The sequence below is a fragment of the Tachysurus vachellii genome, chromosome 13 (assembly GCF_030014155.1).
Source record: "Tachysurus vachellii isolate PV-2020 chromosome 13, HZAU_Pvac_v1, whole genome shotgun sequence".
Taxonomy (NCBI): domain Eukaryota; kingdom Metazoa; phylum Chordata; class Actinopteri; order Siluriformes; family Bagridae; genus Tachysurus; species Tachysurus vachellii.
The window spans coordinates 615,001-624,828 of NC_083472.1; the positions used below are offsets into that span (position 1 = coordinate 615,001).

General features: G+C 39.8%; 2 protein-coding genes across 3 annotated transcripts in view; one reads left to right on the plus strand and one right to left on the minus strand.

Annotated features, from left to right (window-relative positions):
* The window catches only part of zgc:110339 (uncharacterized protein LOC550490 homolog), a 5,599-nt gene extending 4,331 nt beyond the window's left edge, over positions 1 to 1,268 (plus strand). The window contains exons 4-6 of the mRNA XM_060885768.1: positions 1 to 155; positions 544 to 654; positions 1,066 to 1,268. The exon at positions 1 to 155 is cut by the window's left edge and continues 7 nt beyond it. Coding sequence (XP_060741751.1) covers positions 1 to 155; positions 544 to 654; positions 1,066 to 1,179 — 380 coding nt within the window. The 3' untranslated portion in view covers positions 1,180 to 1,268. The remainder of the gene's footprint in view (positions 156 to 543; positions 655 to 1,065) is intronic.
* A 926-nt stretch (positions 1,269 to 2,194) lies between these two features.
* gal (galanin/GMAP prepropeptide) lies at positions 2,195 to 9,331 on the minus strand. 2 transcript variants are annotated; one of them, XM_060885264.1, is made up of 7 exons: positions 9,206 to 9,331; positions 9,040 to 9,120; positions 7,591 to 7,645; positions 4,646 to 4,717; positions 2,794 to 2,880; positions 2,488 to 2,559; positions 2,195 to 2,395 (listed from the first exon to the last, which is right to left on the minus strand). In XM_060885264.1, exons 2-7 carry the CDS (start codon positions 9,118 to 9,120, stop codon positions 2,334 to 2,336), a joined length of 429 nt encoding a protein of 142 aa, XP_060741247.1. In that variant the 5' UTR covers positions 9,206 to 9,331; the 3' UTR covers positions 2,195 to 2,333. The 2 variants fall into 2 exon arrangements, with proteins under 2 accessions (XP_060741247.1, XP_060741248.1); XM_060885265.1 differs by lacking the exon at positions 4,646 to 4,717 and having other exon boundaries at positions 9,206 to 9,317.
* Between the last annotated feature and the right edge of the window lie 497 nt (positions 9,332 to 9,828).

Here is a 9,828-nt window from a genome sequence, read left to right on the forward strand (position 1 = left end):
TGCCGTTACTGCGAGCAGCAGCATCAGTGTGTGACGGCGGTGTGATGAGTGTGAATCGAGCTGCAGTCATTAACATGTCGTCCCTCCTCGGCTCTGTGCAGCTCAACTGTGGTGAAGCGGCTAATTTTAAAGTTTACGCTTACAGAGTGTCAAAGGTGAGACACCTGCACTCAGGTCCTGCACAGTGGAGCCTTACACACTCACACTGATCACATCTCAGCCAGGGGTGCACTTGTCTAGTGGGTAGTGTTGGACCTGTCAGAATGTCCTGATCACGTTATCACTCATTTATATACAAATATGACACACACACACACACACACACACACACATACACACATACACACACACACTCTCCTAAACAAATTACTCATAACTCAGTTTGAGAAAAGAGGCTCTGGTTAAGTTAGTAAATGTTGCCATGGTGACATGTTACTGTTAAATAGAGTCTAACAAATTTAACAGAAATTTTATTTCTACTAACACAAAAACAAAATAACACAATAACTCAATAACACCCCCTCCCCCTCCCTCCCTCCCCAGGCAGGTCTGAACATGTTGACGCGCTGTTTAGCGATGGATCTGCAGGCGGATGGGATCCTGTGCACGATGCTTCATCCCGGCTGGGTGCAGACTGATATGGGAGGAAAACAAGTAAACACACAAACTACAATTATGTCATAATGTGTGCGCCTGTGTGTGTGTGACAAGTAAACACACAAACTACAATTATATCATAATATGTGTGTGTGTGTGTGTGTGTGTGTGTGTGCGTGCGTGTGTGTGTGTGTGCTTGTGTGCGTGTGTGTGTGTGTGTGTGTGCTTGTGTGCGTGTTTGTGTGTGTGTGTGCGTGTGTGTGTGTGTGCTTGTGTGCGTGTGTGTGTGTGTGTGTGTGTGTGCTTGTGTTTGTGTGTGTGTGTGTGCGTGTGCGTGTGTGTGTGTGTGTGTGTGTGCGTGTGTGTGTTTGTTCCAGGTGTTTTATTCGTGTACCCAACACGCACACAGCAACAGTTATAATCTGATATAAACAGTGTTGAGTCAGTGTTTAATGTGATCTCTCACAGGCTCCACTCACTCCAGAGGAGAGCATCTCGTCTCTGTTAGCTGTCATTAGCGCACTGAGTGAAAAGGATCATGGGCAGTTTTTGGACTACGAGGGGAAGAATCTGCCCTGGTGAACCCACAGGATCAGGACATCAGTGACTCAGTCACACAGAGCTGAAGTTCTGCACATCCACTTTAATATTAAACACTTTATACCATCAAATCGGTGTCAGTTCTCTCAGTCAAATCCTCCTGATCTGCACATTAACCACAATGCACATGACTTACAAACTTCTCTTGTGTTCTTCTCACTTAATGCGTACATCAGTTATTATTACTTTATACAGTCAGAGCTTTTATGGCCGCACAGTAATATTAATAATAATAATAATAACAATAATAATAATAATAATAATTATAACGGGTGCATTTTTAAAATAATATTTAAATTTCTTGCAAAAATTCTACTGATTGTTTCTGCATTTATTTGTAATCACTTCTTGCAAAACATGTCATGTGTTGATTTGTAAGTAATATAAATAATCTGTAGAAATCTGTGCATGAATTTAAATATCAGCCGTTTTATAAAGTTATTGGTTTCTGAAATAAACAAAATAATATCACTAAAAAATGTAAAAATGACCCAAAATATTCTTTTGTATGGTTTGAATTCTGTGCAGAACGTTTGTGAAGAAACAGGGAAAAGACTCGCTGCTGAAGTCCAGCAGTTTGGAGATGATCCGTGTGTCTGTCATCTATTTAACTAAAATCAGCTTTGGTCTTTAAACTGAGCACCAAATTCTGCTGGTGTTTAATTTTCAGAAGCAACTCGTGAGCTTCAAGTTCAGTCACTGATGCTGTTTTACATTTACAGTGAAGCTCTTATCCAGAGTGACTTGTGTGTGTGTGTGTGTGTGTGAGTGTGTGTGTGTGTGTGTGTGTGTGTGTGAGTGTGTGTGTGTGTGTGAGTGTGTGTGTGAGTGTGTGTGTGTGTGTGTGTGTGTGTGAGTGTGTGTGTGTGTGTGTGTGAGTGTGTGTGTGTGTGAGTGTGTGAGTGTGTGTGTGTGTGTGTGTGTGTGTGTGTGTGTGTGTGTGTGTGTGTGAAGTGGAGCTGCTAGGAAATGAAAGGATGTTGAACAACAGGAGTTAAATGCGACTTTTATTCTTTACATCAGCGAGATTACAGTGTAGCACAGGACAAAAACAACACAGATGCAGTTGGCTTCAGCTCAGAAGTCAGAGGTCAGAGGTCAGAGTTGTTCGGGCAGATGGAGGGTAGTTGTGAGGTTCAGGTCTGAGTGAACTCGTCTGATGTGAGAGAGGAGGGCAGGTTGTCCAACACCCCCATGTCTGAAACACATACGTTATATTCTGTATTATTATTCAGATTTTGTGGTTCTGTTGAATGTTTTCAGGGTTAAGGAGCTCAGAGCCACGCCCACCTTTCAGCTTGAGATAGGACAGGAAGTCTACGATGGTGTGCACCATGTCTTCGTCTGCTATTCTCAGGGCTCCTTCAGAGAAAACACACAGTTTAGATGTGACACAAAACTCTGTGTTGCTGTCAATCATATGGTACAATCACACACACTGTTTCAGCAGCACACGTCATCGCCCGGCGCTTTATACTCTTCTCATTTAGTGTTAACGTTATCGTGGGTCTGAGGCTCAGAGAGAATACTGTCAATCAACTGTGCTTATTTGAATATTAAGCCACTCCCCTGACGTTTAACACACAAGTCTGTTACCGGATTTGATGTCATCCTCCAGGAGAGCGTCCCTCTTCCCGGCCAGACCGTGTTTATCACTGAGCGTCCTGTGACTGTCGACGCCATCTGAGCACAAAACATAAACACATGTAATACACACACAAACACACACATGCACACACACACATACACACACACAGAGCACGACTCAGTCAACCCAAATGAGGTGCATTATCCTGAAATGATGCACCCGTTTTTAGGCAACCTGCAGGGCTTCAGTCATTCGGGATTGCTTATAAAACTTCATTATCGCCACGGCAACAGCCACAGTGAGAGAGAGCGAGAGAGAGAGAGAGAGAGGGAGTTAGAGAGAGAGAATGAGAGAGAGAGAGTTAGAAAGAGAGAGAATGAGAGAGAGAGAGTTAGAGAGAGAGAGAGTTAGAAAGAGAGATAATGAGAGAGAGAGAGAGAGAGAGAGAGAGAGACCCTCCAAAAAAGAGTACCAAAAAAGGTTCATGAAAGAGTATTACACTAAAATGAGAAAGAAAGAAAGAAAGAAAGAGAGAGGGAAAGAGGGAGAGAATAAACAACAGACTGAATCTCACAGCACAGACAGGCAGAGAGGAAGCTTACAGAAATAACACTGCATTAAACACACCACTAAAAGATAAAGTGAATTAGTGTTTATGAGATATAAAGTGTTATAAAGTGTTATAAAGTGTTATAAAGTGTTAATAAGTGTTACTAGTCTCTTCAGGATGACACTGCTGGTGTATTGTGATGTTTATTAAAGCAGCAGTGTAGAATAAAGTCATCCACACTGTTTACACCACTTATTTATTTAATATAAAATGGTATCATTGGGACATTTGAGTGATTTATCGAGCGCTAAACTGGTAGCTATAAACTGTAGCTATAAACTGTAGCTATAACATTTCTTAATTGTTAGTTAGATTAGCTTCACAGTTTAGCTTTAGAGAGGAAATTATTTCAATTTTCTTTGTAAAAGTTCGGGGTTGTTTGTAATCTTTAGACTGTTCTGTATTTTTACATTTCTATATTCAATTCAATTTAAACTACAGGTTTTTATTTATGTTAATCTATCGATCAGTAACACATCACCTGTCTGTTTGTGCTCCTTCAGAAACAAACTCCGCCCCTATCAGAATACGAGGTGCTAAGCCCCGCCCATTTACTTTGAAAGGCATGTTGTTATTATGATTGTAATTGTCCTGCGGTCCAGCAGAGGGCTTCAGACATGTTACACACTGCTGCTTTAACCCATCACACTCATTAAAGCTGCTGCACTGACATCTGAGGGACATTTAGAGTGATTTGATCTTTATAAAAAGAGCTTTGTGACAAATCCAGTGGAGTTTGGAGCCGACGTTAGTGATGTTAGTGTCAGATCAGGACTTTACACTACACTCTAAACACTATTACTACTGTACACTGTTTATCTGTTTTTAACTCAGTCCTTCACTTTAACGGCTGAAATCTTGCTGTTATTGTCTCTGTAACAGAATAAAGACGACAGAATCAACATTTTCAAGTCCTATATTTTGCTGCTCTTGCAGTCAGAGACACAAAAGTGGAAAACTTCAGTCTGAATTTTTCTGTTTTCTGTCCATCGTGCAGCTCTGTTGTGAACGTCTACGTGTTTTATCAGTAAAATCTGAAGTGTTTTATTATTATTATGTTTATATTAGCAGCCATTTACCTTGTGTATAAACACAGATTACTGAGCAGCTGCTGAATGATACTGCACTGAACACACACACACACACACACACACACACACACACACACACACACACACACACACAGAACGCTCTAAAATCACAGAGCAATTCCCCGTGCTGACGTTAGCGACCTGCAGGAGCTAGCTTACATTCACCAAGCAGCTCTTCTCTCCCCCTTGCACTGGGAGCTTCCTTTATCTGTATTAGATGATCAATACGACCTGAAACACACGGATGAGGCAAGTTTACCTGAGCTTACACACACACACACACACACACACACACACACACACACACACTCACACACACACTCACACACAGATACACAGATACACAGATACACACACACACTACACAAACACACACAAAACCCTGGGCAACTCACCTAACATCTAACACACACACACAATTTAGGACAAGTAATTGAATCAAAACTGTAAACGAATCTCATGTAAACTGGACAAATGTGTTGAAGGAGATCTCAGTGGTGATATTTTTGGGCAATGAGATTAAAAGCAGATGTTTTCTGAATTCTAAAGTCCTCAATGAAAGCATCATTTTGTTTAGAACGTGAAAGTGTCTACAACGATCCCTCCATCAGCCGAGACGTTCGGTGTGTGAAGTTCATGTCATTAGATGTACAGAATCACACTCCACATGCTGCTGAACTCTGATTGGTGTTCAGGTGTTGAGTTTCTCTAACATTATATTAATGTTATATTAAATTAAACGATATTAATGCGCTCGCTCTGATATGTTATAGTTTCTATAGTAACAGAAGATTTGTAACACTAATGGAAGGAGTCCATTAACGGTAAGTTTTGGGTTTTGTTTCATGTTCTGGATTTCATGACATTTATTTTGAACCTGTTTCTTACCTGTTGTGTCTTGTTTTTCTACCTTGCTTTTGTTTCATTAAAATCTTCTACCTAGTGTCAGCATTGTGTAACAGTCAGAGGTGAAGCTAAAATAGTTTTGGGTCTGTGGTGAACTCCGGACTTGTGCTGACCCATTAGATCACTAGACTATAAACTGTTGTAGAAAGGACATTATTTACATTGACATTATGTCCAGTGTCACCCAGATGTGGTTGAGATTCCTGGTTCCTCTCAAGGTTTCTTCCTCATTAGGGATAAATGTTAGAGATAAATAGTAACTTAAATTATTTATTTTATTCTGTTTCTATACTTTTGTAAAGCTGCTTTGAGACAATGTGAACGGTTAAAAGTGCAATACAAATAAATTGAAATCGAACAGAATTGAAAATATAATTTTATGGAGTTTTGAAGTTACATAATTATTAAAAACACAATGTTTACTTTCTGTCATTAAGAGTGCTGTAAATTTGTTTCATCACATCACACTGGATTAATTTACTATAAAATCACATCACAAGTGTTTGATTACACGTCTAACTGAACGTCTGAGCATCTGATTGCTGACATCTGGCTGACACAGAGAATGGCTCAGGAACAACTGAGACCAGAACAACACTGTGTGTGTGTATGTGTGTGTATCTGTGTATGTATCTGTGTGCGCGTGTGTGTATGTGTATGTGTGTATGTATCTGTGTATGTGTATATGTGTGTGTATGTGTGTGCTTGTGTATGTGTGCGTGTGTATCTATGTGTGTGTGTATGTATCTGTGTATGTATCTGTGTGTATGTGTGTGTATGTATGTGTAGGTAGGTGTATGTGTGTGTATGTATCTGTGTGTGCTTGTGTGTGTATGTATCCGTATGTGTATGTGTGTGTGTGTATGTATGTGTAGGTAGGTGTATGTGTGTGTATGTATCTGTGTGTGCGTGTGTGTATGTATCCGTATGTGTGTGTGTGTGTGTGTGTATGTATCTATGTGTGTGTATTTATCTGTGTGTTTGTGTGTGTGTGTATGTGTGTGTTTGTGCTTGTGTATGTGTCCGTGTGTGTGTGTATGTATGTGTAGGTAGGTGCATGTTTGTGTATGTATGTGTGTGTGTGTATCTGTGTATGTATTTGTGTGTTTGTGTATACTGTATCTATGTGCGTGTGTGTCTGTGTGTATGTATGTGTAGGTAGGTGTATGTGTGTGTGTGTGTGTGTGTGTATCTATGTGTGTGTGTATGTATGTGCGTGTGTGTGCCTGTATCTGTGTGTTTGTGTGTATGTATGTATGTGTCTGTTTGTGCTTGTGTATGTGTGCGCATGTGTATGTAGGTGTATGTGTGTGTATGTATCTGTGTGTGTGTGTGTATCTGTGTCTGTGTTTGTGTGTATGTATGTGCGTGTGTGTCTGTGTGTATGTATGTGTAGGTAGGTGTATGTGTGTGTGTGTGTATGTATTTGTGTGTGTGTATGTATGTGCATGTGTGTCTGTGTGTATGTATGTGTAGGTAGGTGTATGTGTGTGTGTATGTATTTGTGTGTGTGTGTGTATCTATGTGTGTGTGTGTACTGTATGTATTTGTGTGTGTGTGTGTGTGTATCTATGTGTGTGTATGTATGTGTGTGTGTGTCTGTGTGTATGTACAGTATGTGTATGTGTGTGTGTGTGTGTGTATGTATTTGTGTGTGTATGTATGTGCATGTGTGTCTGTGTGTATGTATGTGTAGGTAGGTGTATGTGTGTGTATGTATTTGTGTGTGTGTGTATCTGTGTGTGTGTACTGTATGTATTTGTGTGTGTGTGTGTGTGTATCTATGTGTGTGTATGTATGTGTGTGTGTGTCTGTGTGTATGTACAGTATGTGTATGGGTGTATGTGTGTGTGTATGTATTTGTGTGTGTGTATGTATGTGCGTGTGTGTCTGTGTGTATGTATGTGTAGGTAGGTGTATGTGTGTGTGTATGTATTTGTGTGTGTGTGTATCTATGTGTGTGTGTTTGTATGTATTTGTGTGTGTGTGTGTGTGTATCTATGTGTGTCTGTGTGTATGTATTTGTGTGTGTGTCTGTATCTGTGTGTTTGTGTGTGTATGTGTCTGTTTGTGCTTGTGTATGTGTGCGTGTGTGTGTCTCTGTGTATGTATGTGTATGTAGATGTATGTGTGCGTGTATGTATGTGTGTATGTATCTCTGTGTGTGTGTGTGTGTGTGTGTGTGTGTGTGTACTCACGAGGGCCGAGCAGATATCCAGCACTGTTCAGAGTCCAGCCGCGCTTCTCTTTTGCCTGAACAAAGAGAAACACTTTAATACACTTTTACACTTTAACAAACAGATTCATTAAGATTTTATTTCTTTTTAAAGAAAGAAACATCAGAAATTTCACCTGGATAAAAGAAAGAAGAGAAAAAACAACAATTTTCAGCAGTTTAAAAAAGAGGAAATAAAACACAACTGTGATGATGAAGTTTCTTTAAGTTTAAATGATGCTGTATTTAAGATGTGACACTGTCAGGAATCACAGAGTGGAAGATTCTCCACTGTGTCTGTAAGGAGCTACACCTTTATCTCACTCATTACATCTCTTTAAACATTCACTCATTCACTCATTCATCTTCTACCACTTATCCGAACTACCTCGGGTCACGGGGAGCCTGTGTCTATCTCAGGCGTCATTGGGCAACAAGGCAGGATACACCCTGAACGGAGTGCCAACCCATCACAGGGCACACACACACACACACATACACACTCTCATTCACTCACACAATCACACACTAGGGACAATTTCCCAGAGATGCCAATCAACCTACCATGCATGTCTTTGGACCGGGGGAGGAAACCGGAGTACCCGGAGGAAACCCCCGAGGCACAGGGAGAACATGCAAACTCCACACACACAAGGTGGAGGTGGGAATCGAACCCCCAACCCTGGAGGTGTGAGGCAAACGTGCTAACCACTAAGTCACCGTGACCCCTTCTTTAAACATCATCAACTTAAATATGCTGTAATTCTGTGTCTGTAAAATTAATTTAACATGTCATGAAAATCCATAAAAATAAAATGCTGAAGAGTTTCTAAAAAAAAACTGTAATAAATCTTTAAATCTTCTTCTTCTTCTTCTTCTTATTATTATTATTATTATTATTATTATTATATACTATATTATATATATTATTATAGAAAATTGCTATATTATAAAAAATATTTAACATTTAATAATTAGTAAATCAGTGAGTTATTTTTATGAATAATAATAATTATTTTAATTAGTCTATAAATCTAGGGGCAGTGCTAATAAAGATCTGAGCTCATTTATAAAATGTCTTAGGACTCGTTTTAAATGGGAAAAAGACTAAAAAATAAATAAATAATAATAACAATAATAATAATAATAATAATAAAAATAATAATCATCATCATCATATCCATCATCATCATCATCATCATCATACATACATACGTACATATATACTTTCATGTATTATTACTTAGACTTTTGTAAAGCTGCCATAATAAAATGCTGAAGTGTTTTAGACAGTAAATAATAAAATCTGACAGTAATGTCACACTCTATTAGACTTTTATATGTGAATCTGTTCTGTAAACTTACACGTGTCCTAACTGAGAGAAATAAATCAAGGTGTAAATGTGAAGCGAGCGAACGAGGGATGACTTACCGCGATGACCATGCCAAGGGTCTCAGTCAACACTGCACAAAACACCAGAGAGATACAAACACCACCAAAACACTTCTGCATCTGCAAGAAAGAAACACACAGGACATGTGTATAGAAAGAGGAGGAGAAGAAACACAGAAGAGAGGAGAAATAGAGGAGATCTTACCTTGAGGATCGGTGCTGGGTTCTGCTTGAAGGTGCAATGAGACAGTTAGTGGTGCAGTGAGACAGTTAGTGGTGCAGTGAGACAGTTAGTGGTGCAGTGAGACAGTTGTGTTCTGCAGTTCTTCTCTCTGATGCTCTTACGGCTCATCACTGCTTTATATACACACACAAGCTCTACGTCATAATAAAACCCCTTTCTCTCTCATTCTCTCTCTCTCTCTCTCTCTCTCTCTCTCTCTCTCTCTCTCTCTCATTCTCTCTCTCTCTCTCTCTCTCTCTCTCATTCTCTCTCTCTCGTTTACACTCTCTCTCTCTCGCTCTTATTCTCTCTTATTCTCTCTTATTCTCTCTCTCTCTCTCTCTCTCTCTCTCTCTCTCTCTCTCTCTCGGTTTTTCTCTCTCTCTCTCTTTTACACTCTCACTCTTTCTCTCTCTCTCTCTCTCTCTCTCTCTTTTACACTCTCTCTCTCTCTCTCTCTCTCTCTTTTACACTCTCTCTCTCTCATTCTCTCTCTCTCTCTTTTACACTCTCTCTCTCTCTCTCTCTCTCTCTCTCTCTCTCTCTCTCTCTCTCTCTCTCTCTCTCTCTCTCTCTTTTACACTCTCTCTCTCTCTCTCTCTCTC

Bases quoted from the DNA above. Each gene is read 5' to 3' on its own strand.
- gal (XM_060885264.1), bottom strand. From the start codon at position 9,120: ATGCAGAAGTGTTTTGGTGGTGTTTGTATCTCTCTGGTGTTTTGTGCA. The intron at 7,646-9,039 runs GTAAGTCATCCC...CTCTTTGTTCAG, and splicing joins CCCTTGGCATGGTCATCGCG to GCAAAAGAGAAGCGCGGCTG. The intron at 4,718-7,590 runs GTGAGTACACAC...CGTGTGTTTCAG, and splicing joins TGGATATCTGCTCGGCCCTC to GTCGTATTGATCATCTAATA.